Genomic DNA, 12,856 nt, shown 5'->3' with positions numbered 1-12,856 from the left:
GGTGGACAATTAGGGTTTGTCCCACCTCTTCATTTGTTACTACCAAAAAAAGTCTGAAAAAAATGGTATGGCGAATTCCATTGAACTGTGTGTGCCATGTGTACAACAATATCTAAAGACCAAGATTTTGGAACTTAGCTGCCATGCAAAAAGGCTTGATCACAAAGCGGATGAAAAGATAAGGTGCAGATTAGCAACATGAATTTGCAAACCATGTGTATGATACAGGACTCAACGTCTAAAATATACAAAGAATTCAACATTCAACAAGAAAACCAGCAATTTAATTTTACTGTGTGTAGAAGATTTGAACAGAGACTTTAGCAAAGAGGATATACAAGTGACAAAGAAGCTTTTGAAACGATGCCCAACTCCTGGGCCATTAGGGAGAGGAAAACTAAAGCAGGGTACCCCTGTGTACCAGTTAGGATGACTGCAATTCACAACACTAACCAGGACACATTCTGGCAAGAATGTGGAGAAGGAGGAGTGCTCATTCATTAAGATCGCAAAATGGTACAGCCTCTCGGGAAGACAGCCTGGTGCAGTATCTCACAAAGCTAAGCACAGTCTTACCGAAATTGCACCCTTTCGGTGTTTAAACAAACGAATTGAAAACTTAAGTCTGAAGTCCACACAAAAACCTGCCACGGAGAGTTTATAGCAGTTTGATTCATAGTTGCCAAAACTTGAAAGCAGCTAGGAGGTTCTAGACTAGGTGAGTGGGTAAACAAACTGTGGTACATCGATACAGTGGAATATTATTCATCAACAAAAACAAATGAGGTGTCAAGCCATGAGCAACAACAATAAAAGTGGAGGAAGCTGAAATGCACTTTTCTAAGTAAAGGAGACTCTCTGAAAGACTGTATACCGTATGATTTCACGTACATAATGTGGAAAAGGCAAAACCATAGAGAAAGTAAAAATATCGGTCATTATCCGCCTGACGGATGGGCAGAAGAGGAGTAGTGTGTGACTGACACGGAGGGTCTGTTGTTCTGTGATGCAGTAATGCACATGGCACACGTTTTATAAAACTCGTTCAACTGCACAGTAGTAAGAATGAATAGTATAAACTGAGGACCCGAGTTAATAACAACACCACGTTAGTTTAGCTGTAAAATGTGAATGATTTAGCATTACACATGTGCATCATTTCATGTGTTAGCAGGGAAACCTAAGGATAGAGAGGAAATAGAGTTTTTTTAAGTTCTGTTTTTTTTTCTGTAAATCTCAATATTCTCTTACCAAAATCTAATTTTTAAAAATACGCCCATTTTGACAAATACTGTCAAGTCAATACGTTGTCTCTGTTTTGACTCTCACTGCAGTTTTTCTTACATGAAATTCTTATGTGGCATCTTATCTTTTGTATCCACAAAAGCTTCCCCATATGGATCTTTTGAAAAAAATGTTTCATGTTTTCAAGCATAATATTTTAGAATTTATGGCTGAACGTTTTTATTTCAACAATATAATTTATCCTTATTTATAATGCCATCAACTTTTTAAAAATATTTGTTTATTTGAAAGAGTTATGGAAGGAGACAGTGAAGATATCCCGTTTGCTGGTTCACTCCCCAGTTGGGCGCAGTGGAAGGACTGAGCCAGGCAGAAGCCAGGAGCCTGGAGTTTCATCTGGATCTTCTGGAGAGCAGAAGGAGCACAGACATTTAGACCATCCCCCACGGATTATTCCAGGTCACTAACAGGACGTCGGATTGGAAGTTGAGCAACTGACTCACAGCCTGGCACTCGTTTGAGATGCCTGTATAGCACGCAGGTGGTGGTTTTGCCTGCCATAATGTTGGCTCCACTGACATCACCTGTAAAAATCTAAAACACAGGAAATTGAAAAAGCATTTTAGGTGAAATGAGATGACAGTTGTTTCAGGCTACAACCTTCTCTGTATTGTGAGGGTCTTCAGAAGTAGAATGGGATGATAAAATGCCAGTCCATGGATCCGTAGGATTTATGAATGAGCTTTCCAAGAGGTCTGGGAACCACTCCCCAAGTGTGTCCTTAAATATGTGTGTGTGCTTGCCACATAGTCAAATGTGCATTTTTGTATAGAATGATCTGTCACGTAAGTGAAATTCTCATATCCAAAATGATCAAGAAACATTACTTATCTATTTCAGAAAACAGCTCTGACAAAATTCGTGAAAAAGATGATGTTATGGTCTATGCTGTGGACTCTTTACCTTTAGTACATTGGATGAGACAAAAGAAGCAAACCAACTGCCTATCTATATTCACTCATCTTTCGATTTCATTTTCCACAGAGTTTTTTTTTATAGAGGCCAGAGACAAATGTATACAGAATTCCTAACCAATACTTCATTCTCCAAGTATCTGCAATGGCTAGTGGCCATGACAGGAGCCTGGGATACAGTCCAGGTCTCCCATCAATCTAGCAGGAACCCAGCCACTTGGGTTATCACATCCTGTCTCCCAGAGGCTCCATTGGCAGGAAACTGGAGTCAGGAATTGGAGCCAGAGAGCAAACCCAGGATCTCCCACGTAAGGTGCAAGTGTCATTGCCACCATCTTAACTACTAGGTGAAAAGCCTGCTCCTCTGTGAACTTTTGAAAGTATTCTCTTAAAGCCTCTTTCCATGTTCATTCAACTTGATGAAAACCTATGTGCGTGTTATATTTGGTGAGCATGTATACATAATCTATAAAGTATTATTTTGCCATTATTCCATTTTCATATTTGCAATTTGGGATACATTGAGAGTACAAAGTGTCACTTTCCTTGTTCATTTGATACGTTAATTCTAGGAAGGCAGGATTAACTTCCATTCCCAATTCTGGCTTTCTATTAGTGCACATCCTACAAGGCACCATATCATGACTCCAATACATGGGTTTTTACTGCATGTGGGAGACCTGGGTTGAGTTTCGGGCTCCTGGCTTAGGTCTCACCCAGCCCTGGCTGTTGTGAGCCTTTGGGAATGAAGATGGAAGATCTCTCTCAGCTTTCACACACACACACACACACACACACACACACACACACACACACACACACACGAAAGGAGAGCAATTAAACTATAAGGTGTTTCTTAGCACATTCATACTTTCCTTCTGAGAATCAGAATCTGCTAAGTGAATGAGCCAGCAGTCATTCTGTAGACTTACAAAGCTTTTTTGCACTGTAGATAATGCTGGCAATCCTCTCTGATCTGATTAAGCAATCTGCTTGTCTTCCACTTCTAATAAAATTTCAAAGCCATATGAGGGGAAAAAAATGCCTCCCTTCTTGGAATAAGAAGGAATTAAAATAAACATTTTTAAAAAGGTAAATGCTAGATTATTCATATTGAATCGAGCTCTTATTCATGTAACTTTAATGGAAAATTAAGTGTCTTGGAAATATTTATACATCACACTTGTCCATTTTTTTAACCAATGAAAAGGTTATCTTTTTTAATGATAAAGTACAACGATTTCCATTTTAGAAGTTAGGGGTTATTTCATTTCACTTCCTGTGTTTCTATTTTTTTAATTAATCACTAATATGGTTATTAAGAGTAACTTTTTATTATCTGCTGTGTTATTTATGTATTGGTACTTCCTATGTCCCCTGCTTATTGGTATGTGTATATATACATATATGCTTATATTATGGATAGAACTTTCTGCATCAGTAATTAGAAACTGAACATGTTAATCACAGTATTTTACATGTTTGTTTTCTATTGCTTAGGGCTTCTGGAGAAATCCTATAATGAAGTCTTAACAGGGAAACCGAGAGCAATTGAAAGCAGGGTTCCTTTGGAACAATTGCTTCCATTAGAAGAGGTAAGAGAGGAGAAAAAAATAGTATGTTTTATTCAAATCCAGTATGATCATCCTATGTCTGTAAATCCATTACAATTCACAGTGTTTTGAGGTTTGCTCTTTGGCACCAAATAAATTAATAATGATTCTGCGTGGAAAATTGGCTCATAAGTTACTGAGAAATATTAAATTTAGTAGGCGCACTCGCCTCTTGGCCAACGTCTTCCGTAATCACTGGAAAGTGACAAAATGGAGTTTAGCCAAGAAAGAATCACTGGAACAGACCTGTTTGTTCTGATTTGCCCAGTCTGAGCCTGTAGGTAGTCTAGGTCTAGCGCCACTTTTCTGCTTGGTAGAGAATTACATCTTCCAGGATCCAAGGCCCAAGGTTTTAGCCTGGGTCTCTCACATTGAAGACCCAGATGAGTTTCTGCCTCCTGACTTCGTCCTGAGCCAACTTGAGATGTTACCGGCGTGTGAGGAGTAAAATAACAGATGGAAGGCTCTCTCTCTCTCTCCCTCCTACCCCCCCCCCCATTTTGTTTGAAAGGCAAGTGATAGAAACCAAATGGCCTTAGAACAGATAGATTCTGAGCCAGGTTGAATCTAGGATCCAGGTTATCCATCTTTGTCTTCCACAAGGATTTGGTTGGAAACAGAATAGCCAGGACTGGACCCAACACACTGTTGAAAATATTGTACCATAATTCTGACCCCTCTCTCTATGTCTGTCTCTGTCATTCTGACTTTCACGTAAATAAATAAATCTTTTAAAAAGATACAAAGGACATTGACATTGAATTCAAGGACTGATGAATGTAATACCAAGACAAGACTAGGAGAAGTATTATTGCAGGCTCTGCAATGCAGAAAGATCCAAACTTCAGGAGGAAAAATTCAGTTACACATTCATTGTCGGTATAATGGGAACAAATATTACCTTTTCTGGGCCTGGTGTGGTAGCCTAGCAGCTAAAGTCCTCACATTGCATGCACCAGGATCCCATATGAGCGCTGGTTCTAATACCTGTGGTCCCAGTTCCCATCCAGCTCTCTGCTTGTGGCCTGGGAAAACTGTCAAGGATGGCCCAAAGCCTTGAAACTCTGCACCCGCGTGGGAGACTGGTAGAAGCTCCTGGCTCCTGGTTTTGTATCAACTCAGTTCTGGCCATTGCAGCCACTTAGGGAGTGAATCAGTAGACAGGAGATCTTCCTTTCTGTCTGTCCTCATCTCTGTATATTTACATTTCCAATTTAAAAAAATTATCTTTTCTGCTTTTACAGTCATGTTGTCATACAATTTTAACTCTAGAAAATGCGTCACCTTTACTGCTTTACACAGTATTAAATATATGCTAAATGGAGTATACATTTCAATTGTAAATATACATATAAATTGAACTAATGATCAAAATCTCAGTAATTTTAGACTAAAAGGGGCTATATAAATAATTCAATTCAGCTCTCTTATTTTTCTAATAAAGAGGCTTGAGTCAAGAAAAATAAGTCATTGAGCCATGTGTATGAATCTTAGGTCTTTCTGAATTTCAAGTTGATAATGAGTTACTGTAAACAAAGTTACATTGAAGCAGAGAAGGGTTAATCTGAAGCTTGGGTTCAGTTGACTCTCCATGATTTCAGCACTTTGGAGAACTCTAAAGGGCTTGAGGGAAGTACACATTTATAAACATCTTGCCGTATGAACATAGACCAAAAGGGGGGGGGGGGACAAGACATCAGCCCCGCCTAAACATATAGAATGATGCAGATCATTTTAATTCATCATTGCCTAGAACAAAAATAGTGCAATTTACAACTGAATGGGTGGAGAGACTAAATAAAATTATAGGCAAGTAAAAATTCAGAAAGGTACAGTAATGTTTTCTCTGAGAAACATATTTTTTATTGCTTTTTTTAAATTTTTGGCTTGTCAGAATTTTTGAGTGTGGAAAAGATTGAATGTTAAATGCCGTCTTACATTGCAATACTTGTTAACAATGAACTACAAAAAAAGACTATAAGAATCTAATTTCAACTTTATTAAATGTATTGAATTTAAAGCTGACTTTCTGTGATAAATAGTAAGTGTAGCTTTTGGCTCTTATAAGGGTGGCTTTATTGAACTGTAAGAGATTAAATTTTGGAAAAAGTTTTTTTATTAAATCTGATGGCCTAGAATGATAGTTCGGTATACTGTGATGTATAAAGAGTGTCCATGTTCTTGTATATTGCTTTGCTTAATGGGCAATATTTTTTAGGTTGTAAGAATGGCTTTTACAATATATCAAAGAATCTCTAATATATATATATTCAACATGTTGGATGAAAGTAATAATTTCATATCTGCAACAGTGGACTCATTGGTCGCTCAGTGAAGATTAATATGACGTTATACAAATTGACGTTTCAGGCTACTTTACTGAATTTTGACTGGAGAAGTGCGTTTAAGGAGTTGTCACTTCCCATGGCAGACAGTATAACCTCTGCCATTGAAGACTTTTCAACAAAAATTCTCCAAGAGGAACAGAAGGAGAGGTCTTCAGCTGTGAGCTACACCATGAAGCTTGTAAACATACAGCAAGCTTGGCAAGAGGGCCACGTGTTTCCTCAGGAGGAACAACCAAAGAAAATTGCAAAGGCAAGTATCACATTAAGTCTTTCCAATTGCTGACCAATACACTGGGACTGATTTATTTATTTTTAGCGGAAAATATTTCAAAAGAAACCTGTAGACCACATGGCAGAGCCACTTGACAAATACCTTGGTGCCTAACCCAGTGCCAACCTTGTCCTGTAATGTCCCTGGGGCCGCCGCTGCTCCCGCAAAGGACTTGGAGCTGCCTCTGGTCTGCGGCTCCGTCAGTCTGAGGCAGGCAGCTCCTGTGACTTCATGGTTGAGCTGGAAGAAGCAGTTAGAAAATGGGCTGTTTGGGTTAGTCTTCAAGTAAGTCCAGGAAAAAGGCTTCAGGAGGTTGGCAGTCCTGTCTTGTCTTAGTCTGAGCAATTGAAAAGTCTGTATTCACACATTAGTGAACATTTTGTTTCATTAGCCTCGGTCTTCTATCTTTACATGTGTTTTGAATGTCACAGTATACAGATTTTGAGAACAGGAAGTAGATGAGTAAGAGTTTTTTAGTTGGAGGTCCGGAAGTCCAGAATGAGTTAAAGACACCTACAGTGGGGATATATTTTTCAGAGGGCTTACTGGAAGGGTCTTCCTGCCGCAGCTGTTGCCCTAAGGCTTCAAAACTTTCCCCCAGGGACTGTGTTGACTGGTCTCCTGGGGAGGCAGCTGTCACCCTCCCATTCACTTGTCACTGACAATACCTCCCTACGTAAAAAAACTAGAGGCATCACCGTGAAGCTGCAGACCCCTTACCAAAATGAAAATGTTGTATGAGGTTGTTCCAGAGGCATCTAGATTATTTAAATTAAACTCACACTTACATGTGGTGTTTCCTTAAGGAAAAAAGACTTTCATGGAAATTTAGCAAAAGAAAATTAGGAACAAGTTCAAAAATCATGCAAATATTATTATGAAGGTTGCATGGTTTCTGGGTTCTATTAGTTGCAAATAAAAGGTATTGTCATATAAAGCTGGTTCATGAGTTTTTCATAAGGCCGGTCTGGCAAGCATGAGGTTTGAAGGTTATATATAGAGAAGCATCATTTTGGTATTTCCTCATTTGACATAAAACATTCAACTTTCTGCAACTGAGAAATTGATTATTATAAAGCTTCGTCATTATATTTACCTTTGATGCCAAATTCATTATTTTGGAATTTGGCTCCACTGTACATAAATTACATGGTGCTGTCAGAGTACTAATAACTCAGTGCCACATTTATTTTTTCCTAGTTTTGTTCTGACATCATGGAAAAACTTGACACAATGCTTCCACTGGCTCTGGCATGCAGAGATGATTCTTTTGCGGAAATTAGAGAAAACTTGGTGGAGGGCTGTTATAAAGTGGCAACAGCTGTCCTGGCGAGACTGCGTGAGAGAGGCAAGGAGGTGCCTTCCACAGCACCCCTGAGGAACGTGCTGGCGCTGCTCTCCTCGGCATTGTTCATCCTGCAGCGCCTCACACAGTATGACAGTCTGATGAAAGAAACTACCAAACAGTGAGTGCCACTTAACTGAAGCCAATCGCCGTGCCAATAGGAACATGCAGTCTTGGGGTGTTATGGGAGTACGATGCCAGTGATGGCTTGGAGAATAATTTCGTCATTAGCATGGTCCATTATTTTCATTTGTCTCGACCAAGAGATATCAAAAAGCTGGAGCACAAGATACATTAAACTAGACAGGTAGGTAGTAAGAAAGGTGGTGTCCAGTGGCATGTTCAGAATTAACAGCTTTTCTGAACACTGCTACAGACATGAGAAAATGGAAAAATGGAACCCTTTCATTTAACAAGGCACTTCTCTTGACCATCCGGAGAAGAGAGAATAAACTTGCTTTTGTTTCACATATACGCATTAATGAAATACCCCTCTCTTTGGTTACCAAGCCAGTTAGAAGCTGTCACGGAGAATAAATACATCTTAATTTATTCAAATAATCAATGAAAACTTTGTCATAGACCATCCATAACATTGGAAATGGAAGCAACAAGCAGCCTTCACTACTTGTGCATTAACACTCTAAAAGGAAGATATGTCTTCTGAGGAAACAAGTAATAATAAAAAAAATATGCTTTACATTTCTTTGTAATCATGTGGAGTTCTTCTCCCCTTTGTGCTCTCCAGACACCACAAGGGCCCTGGCAAAGGTAAACACATGGGTGTGCGAACGCAGTGTGAGATCAAGAGTCGGTTATGTATTTTGAGGTTTTTTCCCCCCATTTTATTTGCTAGGTAGCTAGACAGTCAGATAGATATCTTTCATCAACTGATCCTGTCCCCAAATGCCCACAGCAACCTGGACGAGCCTCCCAGGGTGTGTCATAGGCAGGAAAGGGTGCCAGAGGCAGAGTAGACGGACCTCGAACCAGGCATTGTGATGAGGGATGCAGCTGTCCCAAGTGGCTTCTCAACCATTGTGTTGAGCACCCGCCCTGTTCTGTATTCATTATTTTCACCTATGCAGTCCACTAGTTATTTAAGAAAGCAATGTAAATAGTTGAAGATGAACTGACAAGAGGCTTGACCTGACATCAAATGCAATGATATTTCTTGAATTCTCGTAAGTAGTCAGATGTTGTGATTCGTACTTGAATTTATAAACAAAATGTGACAGAAATCACTCTGTTTCTGTGGAATATTGTAAAACAGTTTGCGATAATTGACGTCTGCAAAATTACAATTTTTTTTTAAAGATGAAAAGGGTATAATTGTGGAACATGTGATAGCTTTATACAAGTTGCTTCTGACAACTCAACTGAATGTTGTTCTCTGGTAATAACAATAACCTAATGGCTAAATAATGCAGTGTGCTCTAATAATAGGCTTATCCAAAATACTTTTAGTTTTGAGTGATGTATTGACAATGCAGTTTGTCTCAAGTTGAAGTGCATATTTGTAGAACAGCAGATGTACATTTTCAAAGGCCTTGCAAAACAAAGAACATTTTTTTTTTTTTTGGAAAGTGAATGTGGACTCAGACTTCAACATTGGGAGGAAATGAATGATTGATATCTAATAATCAAAACCATTTGTAGTACTGGAGATCGTTACCTCCTACCGCACAGGCCTTAAATCTCTGTCTCTTTGATCATTCCCTCTGAACAGACCCATATTCCTGGTGCCTGTCCAACGATATCAGGAATTCATCAACACTCTACAGTTTCAGGTTACGGACTACTGCGTCAGAGTTTGTGCTACAAGCATTTTACAGGATGCTGAGAGCCACCACTGGGATGACTACAAAGCTTTTTATGAGGTGTGAAGTTAAGTTTACTCTCCCTCCTTTTTACACAAATATGTTTTACTGCCTACCTGCTTTCTGGCTAATTGGAAACATGAGCTTGGCATTACTAACACACGAAGGCTGTTAGGATAATATTTTTTAAATATTGAATTTGTGCTTGGGAGAAACACTGTTTTCAAAAACCTGAAATAAATTAGACATCAGAACTCTCCTTCTGCTTAAAAGTAAAAATAACTTAATTTGAGTTGCAACATTGCAGTGCTCTGCAAGTCGGAATATAATGGGACGCTGTGAAAACCTGAGAGATAACAGTGCCAAAATGCTGCAGCCTTACATTCCCCCCCCTGCAAAAGGAGCCAGTTCTGAGTCCCCTTGCATTTTTTCCCCTTGTTAGAGATTTCCATCTGTGTTTGATAAATACTTTTTTATTAAGCAGCTTTATTCTTTATACTAATTTTTCCTTCTCATTGTACATGCTTATGAGTGCACTTTAAGACCCATCTGATCATTTATAGCTTACCTATTTTCATTTAGCCCATGTTTTGCAACCCCAAATGTCTACTAAATTGAAGACTTAATGATCCCCAGTGCAAGCAAACCCAGGATCAATTAAAATTATTCATCATCAGACTTCATTAGTTCCCTTCCCCTAAATCCCATTGATTATATGTGGACCACAATAACTGAAGTTCCTTGAAGTTGGTTCTAGGGACAGGGAAAGCATTTACAATAAATTCATAAACTTTTTTTTAAAATAAAATCCCATGGCCATCCTCAGCTTCTTTAGCTTCTTGACGTTTTGTTTGGTTGAAATACAGGACATTTGTTTAGAGGGAGTGCGGTGGTGGCTGGTGGGCCAGACTGGCCAGAGGTCGTCTTAATCACTGCCGAATGCTAAGAAAAAGGGGTGAAGTTTTCTTCAGCAGAGTCCTTCTTGCCACGTACCCGGCACTGAGGCACCTGTAGCCCCACTGATGCCTGGGTTCTGATCATAACAAGTGTTGCCACGACAGAGAGGAACAGCCCAGAAGCAGCTCTTTTGAAGGAATTGGCACTTTTTCTAAGAACATTTCATCTCTGTTTTAGAAGCCCTTCCCAGAGAGGGTTTTTTGTTATTGTTTTTTTTTTTCTGCAAGAGCATCCATGCAGAGTTTTCCAAACCTGACCTACTTCCAACACTTGTGGTCACAGTGAGCAGAAGGAGAGACAGAAAGTGGGACAGTGCAGCTGCTAGCCTGAGATAAGAGTGAGAGCTGGGGTCTTGTCCTTTCCTGGCAGCCTCACAGCTTCCTTATTTGCCTGGAGGTAAACAGAGAGGCTGAAAATGAATCCATCTCATATTTCAAACACTTTCTATGTGTCAGTGCACTAATGAGCACTTTTACAGCATGCTTTCAGTGCAGAACAGGTATCAGCTCACAAAATGTTCAACACTGAGTCGCGATGCTCCCTCTTATGCAAATTAGAAACTAGAATAGCTGTACAGTATAAAGTGTAAGTGGATGCATTGAGAACCTGTTATTGAAGTTACCAAGTATTAAAAAAAAAAAAAACCTAATTACCATGTAACACGCAACTCTTAGATCTTATGACAAGGCTTTAGTATCCAAGACAGAAATAACAAGATGGTTACCCTATGATTACATGGTACTGTAGCTTCCATATACTTACTTGGTCAGTAGTTACAATTTAATTGCACAGTTAGCAGTGGTTATTTATGCTCTGAAAAATAAAGTGATATCACTTTTCTATTTACCAAAAAGGAAAAAAAAAAGCTAAGAGCCTTCTAAAAATAGCACCGATTGTAAGCTGTTTTGACAAGTGGAATACCTGACATGGCTTTGTGCTGCTTACTGCACCCCGCTCTCCTCCTCTCTGCATTATTCCAACTGACTGTTTAAGCAGAGCTGGTCTGGTCTTTGGCAGGCATGCTTTGAGAGGCTAGGATGTGACGTCTGCCCAACTGGAGAAACCAGAGGATGGGAGAGAGGCTTAGTGGAATGGATTGCCATGTGCAGAAAGAGTAAACGAATTTACAAGACATGGAGCCATATTTGCCCATGTTTTGCAACAGCAAATAAGCCCTGAATACATTTTTCTGTTTTCTAAATAGCCAGGTTAAAAGAGTCCAAGCATTTAGTATTTCTCTGATGAGGTGCTGGTCAGATGGCACAGTGGGTTTTCACATTACATCTTTGAAATTAAGCTTTTAGTGTCGTTGACATCTGCTCAATTTTAGGAACTTATGTTTTCCCATAGTCAGAGAATAAAGAATTGTCTGTTCAAAGATAATATTGAGTGGCTTCTATAATAAAGCCCAGCTGCCTGTTTCCTGATATATAATCTAAATAAAAGCTCACATCTGTTTACATTATAGTGGGTCTGCAAAAATAACAGATGTTTACTAGCAGAATACTTTTGAGATGACAACAAATAGAGAAACAGGTCAAAAACTAAATGAATCACATTCAGTTTAATGAAAACCCTTTTGCAGATTGATGCTGTATGCATTTTAAACAGAATGGTTACAGCAAAGACCAGTTTTGGAAATACTTTTAAATAAACATGAAATGTGTATTTTAAAAGAACTTTATAAATTAGTGATTTTTTGTTTGTTTGTTTGTTTACTTTTAGAAGAAATCTATATGCCTTATTTTTATTTTCTCACTTATTCCTAAAAGGTATTTAGGGAATGTTCATTCTGTTCTAAGAGGTCATCCATTGCTATTAGGAAAGTTAGTATAAATCATTTGTACTACTTCTTATATCAACTGATGTCAATTTTGCTTTAACCTACATGTAACCCGAAGAAGTATAAGAGATTCAACCTTTGAAACTAGTTCCATGGTTTAAAATGTATTCTGTACATTACAAAGTATGAAAAACTAATTGTGCTGATTCATCACTAATTTTGTGTTTTTGTTCCTTATAGGAAAATATTTATGTGTTTGAGAGTAGAGAGAGAGAGTGCCCATGTACCGATTCATTCCCTTGACACCATCCTCAGTGTGTAGGCCTGCACCAGGGCTGAAAATGGAAAGCAGGAGCTCAAATCAGGTCTCCTACCTGGGAGGCGAGACCCAGATCACGGCGGCCATCACCGTTTTCTCTCAGGGTCTGCTTTAGCGGAAAGCTGGAGTTAGGATCCCAGACCGGGCACTGAGCCCAACTACTCCAGTGTGTGGGCCCCTT

General features: G+C 39.1%; 1 protein-coding gene across 1 annotated transcript in view; it reads left to right on the top strand.

Moving 5' to 3' along the window:
* The window catches only part of KIAA0825 (KIAA0825 ortholog), a 138,518-nt gene that overhangs the window by 72,077 nt on the left and 53,585 nt on the right, over window positions 1-12,856 (top strand). Inside the window, exons 6-9 of the mRNA XM_040985897.1 lie at window positions 3,720-3,814; window positions 6,203-6,430; window positions 7,652-7,917; window positions 9,526-9,676. Coding sequence (XP_040841831.1) covers window positions 3,720-3,814; window positions 6,203-6,430; window positions 7,652-7,917; window positions 9,526-9,676 — 740 coding nt within the window. The remainder of the gene's footprint in view (window positions 1-3,719; window positions 3,815-6,202; window positions 6,431-7,651; window positions 7,918-9,525; window positions 9,677-12,856) is intronic.

The sequence above is a fragment of the Ochotona curzoniae genome, unplaced genomic scaffold (assembly GCF_017591425.1).
Source record: "Ochotona curzoniae isolate NIBS_2020 unplaced genomic scaffold, NIBS_Ocur_1.0 contig_4501, whole genome shotgun sequence".
NCBI lineage: Eukaryota > Metazoa > Chordata > Mammalia > Lagomorpha > Ochotonidae > Ochotona > Ochotona curzoniae.
Note: the sequence above shows the minus strand (reverse complement) of the source record. Positions and strands in the feature narration are given on the sequence as shown.